The 13,481-nt window shown below is 45.3% G+C and overlaps 1 protein-coding gene across 1 annotated transcript in view; it reads right to left on the bottom strand.

Moving 5' to 3' along the window:
- The window catches only part of LOC140492425 (serine protease 52-like), a 35,294-nt gene extending 24,862 nt beyond the window's left edge, over positions 1-10,432 (bottom strand). The window contains exons 1-2 of the mRNA XM_072591318.1: positions 10,428-10,432; positions 10,158-10,273 (exon numbers count right to left, since the gene is read on the bottom strand). Of these exons, the coding sequence (XP_072447419.1) occupies positions 10,158-10,273; positions 10,428-10,432 (121 nt within the window). The remainder of the gene's footprint in view (positions 1-10,157; positions 10,274-10,427) is intronic.
- Between the last annotated feature and the right edge of the window lie 3,049 nt (positions 10,433-13,481).

The raw sequence follows: 13,481 nt of genomic DNA, 5'->3' as shown, positions 1-13,481 counted from the left end.
TGAACGAGATGGACTGAAGGGTCTGTTTCTGTGCTGTATATTTCTAAGTCTCTATGACTAGTCGATGGCCAGAACCTACATGTGACTCCAGGCCCTTGGAATGTGTTTGACACTTATTGGCCCTCTGGGCAATTAGGGATGGGCGATACATGCTGATCCAGCCCACATCCCATGAATGAATAAGGGAAAAGGATAAACATGAGAGCCACAACTATTGAATATCTTGCGGAGAATGGATATTGGAAGAGACTGAGGCACATGGTTTAAGACAGAGATGAAGAGAACTTTTTTTTCTCTCAGAGAATTCTCTCAATTCTCTCCCCCAGAGAGCATTGGAGGCCTGATCACAAAATATGTTCAAGGCCCAATTAGGCAGAGTTTTAATAAACAACAGATTTGATGGTTGTGGGTGAACAGGCAGAAAAGAGTGATCTCAACCAGATCAGCAACGATCTTAATGAATGGTGGAGGAGGCTCAAAGGATCAAGTATAGGAGCTAGGAGCAGAAAGAGGCCATTCAGCCCCTCGGGCCTGCTCTGCCATTCAATAAGATCATGGCTGATTTGATATATATGCATGACTGCATACCCCCCAATAACCTTTCACCCTCTTGCTTATCAAGAACCTACCTGCCCCTACCTTAAGAAATATTCAAAGACTCTGCTTCCACTGCTTTTTCAGGATGAGAGTTCCACAGAGTCATGGCTCTCTGAGTGAAAAGAATTCCCTTCAACTCAGTCTTAAATGGATGGAGCTTTATTTCCCTTAGTTCTTGTCTCCCCTCTATGAAAGAACACTTTCACCACATCAACCCCTGTCAAGACATCTCGGGATCTTATTTATTTCAGTCAAGCCACCTCTTACTATTCCAAATTCCAATGAATGCAAGCCCAGTCTGTCCAACTTTCCTCACAAGGCAACCCATTCGTTCAAGGGGTTAGTCTGGTAAACCCTCTCTGAACTGCTTCCCATGAATTTGCAACCTTCCTTAAATAAGGAGACCTGTACTCTCTATAATTGCTGCATACCCACTCTATTTTTGTACTCAATCCCCTCCACAAACAGTAGCATTCTGTTAGTAACTGTGATGTTCTATTAGAAACAATAGCATTTCATTAAAAATTACCGTATATACTTGTGTAAACGTTGAATTTTTGTAGGCTATTTTTAAAGGTTCAATTTATAAGGTCGACTATTACACGGGCACTAGTTTTGAGGGGCTGAAATTCATGCTGCAGTTCGAAATACCGCATTATTAGCAGAAGTCGATTTGAACACTCAACTAATCTTGGGTAAAGAAGAAAAACACAACAAATTACATTAAAGGCCAGAATAAGGTAATTACCGAATGAAAGCGAGAGGAACAAGAATGAATTACTGGTAGGAAATTTTATTTTTACACACCGGTACGAAAATTTAACATGTCAAAGATTTACTGAAATCCTGCAAAGTCACACTGTTCAACATCATCATTGCCTGGTATAGTGTCACACTTCAAATGAAACATTTATTCAATTCTGAATGTGTAAGCGTCTTGAACTTTCCCTCCAAATTCTTCCGTTTTCCTCCCATTTACTCTCGGGTGTAATGAACCTCAGCAACATTAACAAATTTGTCAAAGAACTAAAGACATATGTAGCTAATATATCTCACTTTTAATCAGATATAATGGCACAATTAAAACAATTAACTTTTTAACGATATTAACTTTTGGAAGCATAGCGAACAAAGGACAATGAGCTCTGATGAACTTAGGATCAGTCTGAATGAATGAATGAATGAAAGAATGAATGAATCAAAACATTCTGTGGTAAACCAAGTGGGCTAAGTAGATTCATGAATGACTGAATAGAGACACAATACAGTAAACAAAGAGTGATAAGTAGAGATACTGGTATGAATTAATTAATGCAATTTTGTTTAAGTGGGTTAATGGGAACATGCAATTTCCTTTGTAAGAGGTTTATAATGTGATATAGTCGGGTCAACTTTTACACAAGCTGCTATTTATGGAAAATATAAGATTTCTTGGCCAAAAGTAAGGGGTCGACTTTTACATGAGGTTGACTTTTACACAAGTATACATGGTCGTAACCTTCGAATAGAAATAATAACATTCTATTAGAAATAGTAACATTTCATTAGAAGCGAGAAAATTTCAATAGAATTAGTAGCCTTCTATTAGAAGTAATAACATTATCAGAAAGAGTGACATTATATTAGAAACAATAACATTCATAGAGTCATAGAGATGTACAGCACGGAAACAGACCCTTCGGTCCAACTTTTCAATGCTGACCAGATATCCCAACCCAATCTAGTCCGATCTGCCAGCACCTGGCCCATATCCCTCCAAACCCTTCCTATTCATATACCCATCCAGATGACTTTTAAATGTTGCAATTATACTAGCCTCCACCACTTCCTCTAGCAGCTCATTCCATACACGTACCACCCTCTGCATAAAAACATTGCCTCTTATATATCTTGCCTCTTTTATATCTTTCCCCCTCACCCTAAATCTATGCCCTCTAGTTCTAGACTCCCCCACCCCAGGGAAAAGACTTTGTCTATTTATAAAGGGTCAGTTAGACTCGAAACGTCAGCTCTTTTCTCTCCTTACAAATGCTGCCAGACCTGCTGAGATTTTCCAGCATTTTCTTTTTTGGTTTCAGATTCCAGCATCCGCAGTAATTTGATCTTATACTTTGTCTATTTATCCTATCCATACCCCTCATGATTTTACAAATCTCTAGCAGGTCACCCCTCAGCCTCCGACATTCCAGGGAAAACAGCCCTAGCCTATTCAACCTCTCCCTATAGCTCAAATCGTCCAACCCTGGCAACTTCCTTATAAATCTTTTCTGAACCATTCTACTAGAAACAGTAATAATCTATTCTAAATAATGACATTATCTTCGAAACAGTAACTTTTTTTAGATTACTTACAGTGTGGAAACAGGCCCTTCGGCCCAACAAGTCCACACTGACCTGCCAAAGCACAACCCACCCAGACCCATTCCCCTACATTTACCCCTTCACCTAACACTACAGGCAATTTAGCATGGCCAATTCACCTAACCTGCACATTTTTGGACTGTGGGAGGAAACCAGAGCACCCGGAGGAAACCCACGCAGACACGGGGAGCAACATGCAAACTCCACACAGCCAGTCGCCTGAGGCGGGAATTGAATCCGGGTCTCTAGTGCTGTGAGGCAGCAGTGCTAACCACTGTGCCACCGTGCCGCCCACAAATAATAATTCGTAACATTCTATTTGAAACAATACAATCTGTTATAACTAGTAAGCTACTTCAAGCGATGACAGTGTACAGGCAATGGCAAACGTTTAAGAAATGCATGGGAGAACAGTAATAACTGCTTATTCCTGTCCAGCACAAAAGTAAAATGGGTAAGAGGGCCAATCCATGTCTGACAAAGGAAATTAGAGGTCGTATCTGATCCAAGGAAGAAGCCTACAGATTGGCCAAGAAAAACAATAGGTCTCAGGATTGGGAACAGTTTAGAATTCAGCAAAGAAGGATGAAGGGATTGATGAAGAAGGGGAAAATACAATACAAAAATAAGCTTGAGGGAACATGAAGACTGGCATTAAGAGTCTCTATCAGTATGTGAAGAGAAAGAGATAGGGGACAAAGAAATGACTAAGCAATTGAATATATATTTTGGTTCTGTCTTCACAAAAGGAAACACAAATCAGATACCAGAAATGTTGGAGAACATAAGATTTAGTGAGAGGGAGGAACTGAGGGAGATCAATATTAGTTGAGAAATGGTGTGGGAAAATATGATGGGATTGAAAGTAGATAAATCCCCAAGGCCTGATAATCTACATCTCAGAAAGTGGCTCTCAAAATAATGGATGCATTGGTGGTCATTTTCCAGAATTCGATAGACTCGGGAATGGTCCCTGTAGATTGGAAGATAGCTAATGTCATTCCAATATTTAAAAAGGGAGGTAGAAAGAAACCAGGTAATTATAGACCAGTGTTATGAAATTGAAGGCTAATACAAAGTTAAAAATCACACAACACCAGGTTATAATCCAACAGGTTTAATTGGAAGTACACTAGCTTTTGGAGTGCTGCTCCTTCATCAGGCGGCGCTCCGAAAACTAGTGTGCTTCCAATTAAACCTGTTGGATTATAACCTGGTGTTGTGTGATTTTTAACTTTGTACAACTCAGTCCAACACCGGCATCTCCAAATGAAGACTAATGCTGTACCTTTAAGAGAAAAGTGAAAGCTGTTTTGCACTGAGAGCTTGCAGGCACCTGACATGTAACTGACTAGCAGTCTCAGAGTGTACTGGAAAATTGAAAATATGCAACATTTGGCTGTGAAACAAAGACCTGAGTTTTGGTTGTTATGTTTACAACCATTCAATTTTAACCAATCAGTTTAAATTATGCCCCAGGATACTAAAACCCAATCAATTTTACATTTATTGTTTTGCCAACATTGAACCAATGAGACAATCCAATATTTGGGGTATAAAGAAACAGACATTTTGAGAGTTTGATTAGATTAGATTCCCTACACTGTTGAAACAGGTCCTTCGGCCCAACAAGTCCACACCGACCCTCCGAAGAGCAACCCACCCAGACCCATTCCCTTTATTTACCACTGACTAATGCACCTAATACTTCGGATAATTTAGCATGGCCAATTCACCTAATCTGCACATCTTTGGACTGTGGGAGGAAACCAGAGCACCTTGAGGAAACCCATGCAGACACGGGGAGAATGTGCAAACTCCACACATCCAGTCACCCGAGGCTGGATTCGAACCTGGGACCTTGGTGCTGTGAGGCAGCAGTGCTAACCACTGAGCCACCGTGCCACCCCTAAAATCAGATTCTACCATGGTGGGATTTGAACCCAAGTCCCCAAAACATGAGCCAAGTTTCTGGATTAATAGTCTAGGAATAATACCACTAGGCCATACTGCCCTCTACATTTGTGAGAGAGTTAGTGAGAGAGAACAACTGCCATTGTCAGAGTAACTGCCAGCAACACTCTCTCTATCAAAGGTAACTTTTTCATATGAAACATCTTTGCAACAAAAGACCAAAGATGTCCAGATAGCAAGAGAAAGACATACACCGGATACGACAGCTGCTGTGTGGTTTTGAAATTAAGTTGATGTAATTTTAGTATGAGTGGTTATTGGAACAGTATGTTGTTATAGAAGTGGAGGCAGATAATAGAAAGAGAAAGGAGGCTTAGAGTTGTGAAGAGTTATTGTTTAATGTTCACTTTTAGAGTTAAAGAATAAATTAACATTTTTCCTTTAAATAGTGGAATTTGGGAGTTCTCTGTCACTTATAATTTAACAGAATATGGGGCGAGGTGAGCCTTTCTGGGTGTTTGGTTTTATTAGCAGAGAGTTAACCGCCATGTCGTAACACTAGTAAGTCTAACATCGGTGGTGAGGAAAATTCTTGAATCCATTATGGTGAAGCATATGGAAAGCAGTGGCAGGGTCAGACAGAGTCAGTGTGGATTTATGAAGGGGAAATCATGCTTGACAAATCTGTTGGAAGTCTATGAAGATGTAATGAGTAGAGTTGAAAGGGAGAGCTAGTCAATGTGGTACATTTGGACTTTCAGAAAACGTTTGACAAAGTCCCACATAAGAGACTACTGTGCAAGATTACAGTAAATGGGATTGGGGAAAGTCTACTGAGATAGCTAGGAAACTGGTTGGCAGGGGGGAAAAGACAAAGAGTAGGAATTTATGGATCCTTTTCAAATCAGCAGGCACTAACTAGTGGGGTGCCACAGGGATCAGTGCTCGGTCCCCAACTATTCACAATATGTAGTAATGATTTGGATGAGGGAACAAAATGCAACATGTCAAAGTTTGCAGGTGATACCAAGTTGGGTGGGAGGGTGAACTGTGACAAGGATGCAGAGATCCTTCCGCACGATCTGGATAGGTTGGGTGAGTGGGCAAGCCATTGGCAGATGCAGTGTAATTCGGATAAATGTGAGGTTATTCACTTTGAAAGCAGAAACAAGAGGGCGGATAACTACCTGAATGGCTGCAAATTGGGAGGGGGAGTGTGCAGAGGGACCTGGGTGTCCTTGTGCACCAGTCGCTGAAGGTGAGCATGCAGGAGCAGCAGGTGGTAAAGAAGGCAAATGGTATATAGGCCTTCATTGCGAGAGGATTCAAGTACAGAAGCAGGGACGTTTTGCTGCAGTTATACAGGGGCTTAGTAAGGCCACACCTAGAATATTGTGAGCAGTTTTGGTCTCCTTTTCTGAGGAAGGATGCTCTTGCTCCCGAGGGAGGGCAGTGAAGGTTTCCCAGGCTGATTCCAGGGGATGGTGGAACTGACGTATGAGGAGAGATTGACGAGGTTAGGATTGTTTTCACTGGAGTTCAGACGAGTGAGGGGGAATCTCACAGAGACTTAGGAAATTCTAACAGGGCTATATAGGGAGGAAGTTCCCAATGGTGGGTGTGTCCAGTACCAGGGGGTCACAGTCTGAGGATTCAGGGTAGACCATTTAGGACAAAGAAGAGGAGACATTTCTTCACCAGCAGAGTGGTGAGCCTGTGGAATTCATCACCACAGGAAGGGGTTGGTGCCAAAACATTCAACACATTCAAGAGGAGGCTAGATGTAACATTTGGGGAGAATGGGATCAAAGGGTATGGGCAGAAGGCAGGATTAGACTCTTGGATGATCAGCCATGATCGTGATGAATGCTGAAGCAGGTTTGAAGGGCCGAACGGCCTCCTTCTGCTCCTTTCTTCAATGTTTCTATGTTTCGAAATGGTAACATGTTATTAGGAATATTGACATTCCATTAGAATTAGTAACATTCTATTGGAATCGGCAACATTCTATTAGAAACAGTGGCAATCTGTTAGCTTCACTAATTACTTTTAGAATATCAGTGTTACGCAGAGCATGCATCCATAATAGCCACTGCCAAACCTCTGATCTTCACAGCTCTGCAATCTCCCACTGGTCAGATAATCGGCTTCTCTTTTATTCTTCCTGCCAAAATGGGGGCAATTTTGCAACTTGGTTTGCCACATCTGTGCCCACACGCACAGTCCGTGATGCTCCTTTGTTAGCCTCCTCACGTCCACATCATGATCTAACGTTCCTGCCTATCTTTGCGCCTACCGTTTATATGCAAAGTGCAAAAGGCTGAAGCGCTAGTTCTGGATCCTGTCGCACACCACTCATTGCATCTTGCCAACCAGAAAATGACCCACTTATATCAACTTGCTGCTTCGTGTTTACCAACAGGTCACTAAAATTTGGTGTAACTGGGTCACAAATGGTCCACTTCTGCTCCAAAGTCCTAAATCCTGATCATTTACTTAGATGATCACACAGAGAGAGAGACAACTATCAAACTTGTTAATGTCTCAATGATTAGTGACATTTTAGCCAGTGTAGAATGTTCAGAGCAATGAACTGAGTGTATTTGGAGGGGTGCAATGTGTATTCATTGTGTAGAAAAGATGACATGCACAGTAAAATTCTAACTCTACTATAGATGGAATCCATGTCAAACATAATACCATGACCACACAAGGGTGTATCAACCCTTTAAGACCACAAGATGTAGGAGTGAACTGCCCCGATCCGCGATTCTTTCCTTCTGTGATCTTCTGAGAAAGAGTTGCGAGCTGTGAGGAATGCGTGCTTGTTGAGCTCCCTTACTTGGCTGCAATTGTCCGCGTTTCATAGTGGTTCACGCATAGGCCACTGAGACCTCAGGCTCCAACAGCAGGCGTCTTCACCTTATGCATCAGCTCAATACTACACCCTGCACGTCCCGCGAGTTTGCCAAAGGTGTGTGGCTCAGAGAGAAACTTGCATCTGGTGCCCTTGCAGATGGCAGAGGGTGCATGCTTGTATGGGAGCCTTGGTGAGTTCCTGCAGTACATCGTCCTGTGGCACAATGGCTGACGGTGGCTCAGTGGTTAGCACTGCTGCCTCAACGCGTCTTAGACCCAGGTTCGATTCCCATTTCGGGCGATTGTCTGTGTGGAGTTTGCACATTCTCTCTGTGTCTGTGTCGATTTCCTCCCAAAGTCCAAAGATGTGCAGGTTAGGGTGGGTTGGCCATGCTAAATTGTCCCATAATGTTAGATGCATTAGTCAGGGTAGGGGAATGGGTCTGGGTGGGTTACTCTTTGGAGGGTGTGGACTTGCTGGAATAAATGGTCCGTTCCATACTGTAGGGAACCTTATCAAATCGTACAGACAGTACACACTGCTGCTCCTGAGTGTCAGTGGTGGGGGGAGTGGATGTGATGCCAGTCGATTGGGCTGCTTTGTCCCTGGATGGTGTCAAGCTTTTTGAGTGCTGTTGGAGCTGCCCCCATCCAGCGGCAAATGGGGAGTATTCCATCACACTCCTGAGTTGTGCCTTGCCGCTAGTGGACTGAGTTTTGGGGAGTCAGGGGGTGAGTTACTCCCCGTAGAATTCCAAGCCTCTGACCTGCTCTTGCAGCCACAGTGATTATACAATGAGCTCAGTTGGTACAAGGATAGCCCCCTGGGATGTTAATAATGGGGGACTTCGGTGATGGCAATACCATTGAGTGTCAAGGGGGCAATGGTTTGATTCTCTCCCTTGTTGGAGATAATCATTGCTTGGCATTTGTGTGTGACGTGAATGTTAGTTATCACACTTTGAGTACTGTGAGCAATTCAAAACACCTTAACAAGGACATTTCCCTAGGACAGAGTGCAGTGTAGATTCTGAAAATTGTTGTTTTGACTCCATGGATTAAATTACAAGGGAAACTGACAAAATGGTCATCAACCTACAACTTCAACTTTGTTTTGCTCTCCCCAGATGCTGCCCGACCTGCTGAATTTCTCCAGCACTCTCAATTTTATTACACAAACTACACAAAATGGATTATGCTTCTGGCTTTTTAGAACATTAAGCATCAAATTGAGTAAACTTGTCTATCTGTTAATGTGTGTCTGTGTGTACACATGCAAGCGTGTTTGTGTGTATTTCTCTCTGTGACTGTATCTCTCTGTTACTGTGTGTGCATATGTGTGTGTCTGCTACTGTGTGTTTGTGTCTGTCTCTCTGTTGCTGTGTGTGTGTCGGTGTTATTGTGTGTGTGCCTGTGTGTGTCTATGTTACTGTGTCTGTCTCTCTGCTACTGTGTATATCTGTAACTGTGTGTGTGTGTGTGTGTGTGTGTGTGTGTGTGTGTGAATGTGTGTGTCTCTGTCACTGTGTGGCTCTGTTACTGTGTGTATATCTCTGTAACTGTGTGTCTCTCTGTTGCTGTGGTATCTCTAACTGTGTGTGTGTCTCTCTGTTACTGTGTATGCATCTCTGTTACTGTGTGTGTATGTTCATGTATGTGGCTCTGTTATTATGTGTGTGTCTATTTCTCTGTGTGTGTAACTGAGTGTCTCTCTGTTACTCAGTATGTATCTCTGTTACTGTGATTGTCTTAGTGTCTCCCTGTTACTCTGTGTATGTATGCGTGTGTATTTGAATGTCTCTCTGGTTTTGTGTATGTCTCTGTCTGAATGACTCTCTCCATTACTGTGCATGTCTCAATGTCTTTCTGGTGGTATCTCTCGGTCTGTGTGTATGTGTGCCTCTGTCACTGTAGGTGTGTGTCTGTGACTGTGTGTATCTCTCTGTTAGTGTGTGTGTGTGTGTGTGTATCTGAGTGCCTCTGTTACTGTGTGTGTCTCAGTGTCTCTCTGACTGTGTCTGTGGGTGTGTGTATGTGTGTCTCTGACACTGTGTGTGTGTGTCTGTATCTCTATGTTATTCTGTGTGTGTGTCTGAGTGTCTCTCTATTAGCTTGTGTTTGTCTGTGTCTCCATGTTATGCTTTTTGTGTATGTCGCTCTGTTATTCTGAGTATGTGCGTGTGTGTAATTGCCTGTTAGTGTTAGTGTGTATGTGTGCAGGCACGCTTCTCTAGATTGAGGATTCAGATTATCATCACAATCTCACGGTATAGCAGAGTAGATTCGATGGGCTGAATGGCCTATTTCTGCTCCTCTGTCTGATGGCCTTGTTGCCTTGCTTGTTTGTGAGTGCATCTGTGACCTTGACTAACACACAGATCACCCCTGATGTCCCCCCCAAAACCCATTCAAATGAGAGCGCTGACCTGTTGGACTGTTCTCGATGCAGAAGAGGACCAGCAGGAGGTAGACTAGGAACATCTCTCCAGCTGTTAATGCTCTGTGAGGCGCCACATTTTCAATCGGTAGAGGAGGAAGGGACCTGAACCAGAGCAGGACAAGAAAAGGCAACATAACCTTAAAGAGACATCTTGTTAGATGGGTGAGAGGGATTGCTATCGGGGGAGGACCAGCACTGAGGACCAGTGGCTGTGATATTACCCCCCACACTCTCCATGTCCATTCCACACCATTACCTCATAATCACCAGCTAGCGTCATAACCATCATCCCACCAATAGGGGCCCAGAGTGACCCCTGCACCAGGTATAATAGGTCAATGGCAATTGGTACTGTCACAAAACACTGCAACTGGACATGCAATGATGATTGAGCTTAGAGTCATAGAGATGTACAGCACGGAAACAGACCCTTTGATCCAACTCGTCCATGCCAACCAGATATCCTCAACTAATCTACTCCCACTTGCCGTCATTTGGCCCATATCCCTCTAAACCCTTCCTATTCATATACCCATCCAGGTGCCTTTTAAATGCTGTCATTGTGCCAGCCTCCACCACTTCCTCTCCACTTCATGCACCACCCTCTGTGTGAAAACGTTGCCCCTCAGGTCCCTTTTAAATCTTTCCCCTCTCACCTTAAGCCTATGCCTTCTGGTTTTGGGCTCCCCTACCCTGGGGAAAACACCCTATCCATGCACCTCATGTAGATTGGATCAACTGGATTTCTGCTGGATGATGGTGCCTCCTGCGTTGTAGATCACTGGGCCACGTCATGTCAGGAGGGGTGCATCTGTCCCACAGATTTGGCCCATTTCCGAACATCTAGTCCAGAAAATTGCTGACCTGTGCTGCCGTGTACTATTTGACACTCACTTCCATTAGGATTTCACTGGCTCACACCAGGGTACACTGAGGTATGATGACTCTCATTGGAATTTTACAGATTCTCACTGGGGTAAACAGGTTCCCACTGGTATGCATTTGTTCTGACTGGGATTTCACTGGCTCACACTGGGATGCGTGGACTCAGAGTGGGATATGCTGACTGTCACTAGGGCACACTGACTCCCACTGAGATTTCGCTGGCCCACACTGGGATATACTGATCCACACTGGAGTGCATGATTACACTGGCTCACACTGGAGTATGATACATGCTGGGATACACAGACTCACACTGGGCACACCAACTCACACTGGAGTATACTGGCTCACACTGGGGTACACTGGTTCACACTGGAGTACACTGGCTCAACCTGGGGTACACTGACCCACACTGGTGAACACTGACCCATACAAGAATACACCAACACACACTGGGGTACACTGACCTACAGTGGGACACATTGACCCAGACTAGTGTACACTGACCCCCACTGGGGTACACTAATCCACTCTGGTACTCATTGACTCACACTGGGGAATACTGACCCACACTGGGGTACACTGATCCACACAGGTACTCACTGACCCACACTGGGAAATACTGACCCACACTGGGGTACACTGATCCACACTGGGAACACTGACCCACACTGGGGAACACTGACCCACACTAGGGAACACTGACCCACACTGGGGTGCACTGACCCACACTTGGCAACACTGATCCCCACTGGAACACACTAACCCACACTGGGGTGCACTGATCCCCACTGGAACATACTGACCCACACTGGGATGCACTGACCCACACTGGGGTGCACTGACCCACACTGGGGAACACTGACCCACACTGGGGTACACTGACCCACACTGGGGACACACTGACCCACACTGGGGACGCACTGACCCACACTGGGGACGCACTGACCCACACTGGGGTACACTGACCCACACTGTGGAACATTGACCCACACTGGGGACACACTGACCCACACTGGGGACACACTGACCCACACTGGGGACACACTGACCCACACAGGGGTACACTGGCCCACACTGGGGTACACTGGCCCACACTGGGGTACACTGGCCCACACTGGGGTACACTGACCCACACAGGGGTACACTGACCCACACAGGGGACACACTGACCTACACTGGGGACACACTGACCTACACTGGGGACACACTGACCTACACTGGGGTACACTGACCCATACTGGGGACACACTGACCCACACTGGGGTACACTGACTCACACTGGGGTACACTGACCCATGCTAGGGTATACTGACCCACACTGGTGACACACTGACCCACACTGGTAACACACTGACCCATACTGTGGAACACTGACCTACACTGGGGTACACTGGCCCATACTGTGGAAAACTGACCCATACTGGGGACACACTGACCCACGCTGGGGTACACTGACCCATACTGGGGACACACTGACCCACACTGGGATACACTGACCCATGCTAGGGTATACTGACCCACACTGTGGAACATTGACCCACACTGGGGAATACTGACCCACACTGGGGACACACTGACCCACACTGGGGTACACTGACACACACTGAGGACACACTGACCCACACTGGGGTACACTGACCCACACTGGGGACACACTGACCCACACTGGGACACACTGACCCAGACTGGGGACACACTGATCCAGACTGGGGACACACTGACCCAGACTGGGGTACACTGACCCACACTAGGGACACACTGACCCACACTGGGGTACACTGACCCACACTGGGGACACAGTCACTCACACTGGCTGCACTGGCTTCCCCAGGACTGGTTTATTCTCTCTCAGCGCACGCACTCTCCTGCCGTGTTATACGGCAGTTCTGTCACTGTCAGTGAGTGATTTTAATTCTGTTCCCTTCTCTGTCTGGCCATCCTCCGTATTAACGTTGACTGTCTGGTCCGGTCACCTCTCAGCCTCTGGTTAAATGCTGCCATTGACTTGGCCACTTGCAACAACTGCCTTGACGACTTGATGCAAAGACCTCTCGCCCCACCACCGGCCTGACCCGCCCTTCAGTCTCCTTGTTCTGTAGTGGTGACTCTTGAGCATTAACCCTGCTTTCCCTCCACAGACCTGCTGAGTTCCTCCAGCGATTTATCATCCCCATATCTCTCGCCCCATCTGTTTGTCCCTGTCTGGCCTGTCAGTCTATTTCTATATATAACCACACAGAAACCTGTCTTTGTCTATTTATACGTGACTCAGTCTATTTATAAGACTGTGGATCTTGTCCACTCACGTACACACAAGACTGTGAATTGGGAAAGTTGCCTGCTACGATTCGCCACCCAGTGCTACATTTGGTACCCTTCCCCCACCCCCCCACCACTCAGCACTCATTCAAATCCCGCAGCT

The sequence above is a fragment of the Chiloscyllium punctatum genome, chromosome 21, assembly GCF_047496795.1.
Source record: "Chiloscyllium punctatum isolate Juve2018m chromosome 21, sChiPun1.3, whole genome shotgun sequence".
NCBI classification, from domain to species: Eukaryota; Metazoa; Chordata; class Chondrichthyes; order Orectolobiformes; family Hemiscylliidae; genus Chiloscyllium; species Chiloscyllium punctatum.
This window is presented reverse-complemented; position numbering and strand designations above follow the sequence as displayed.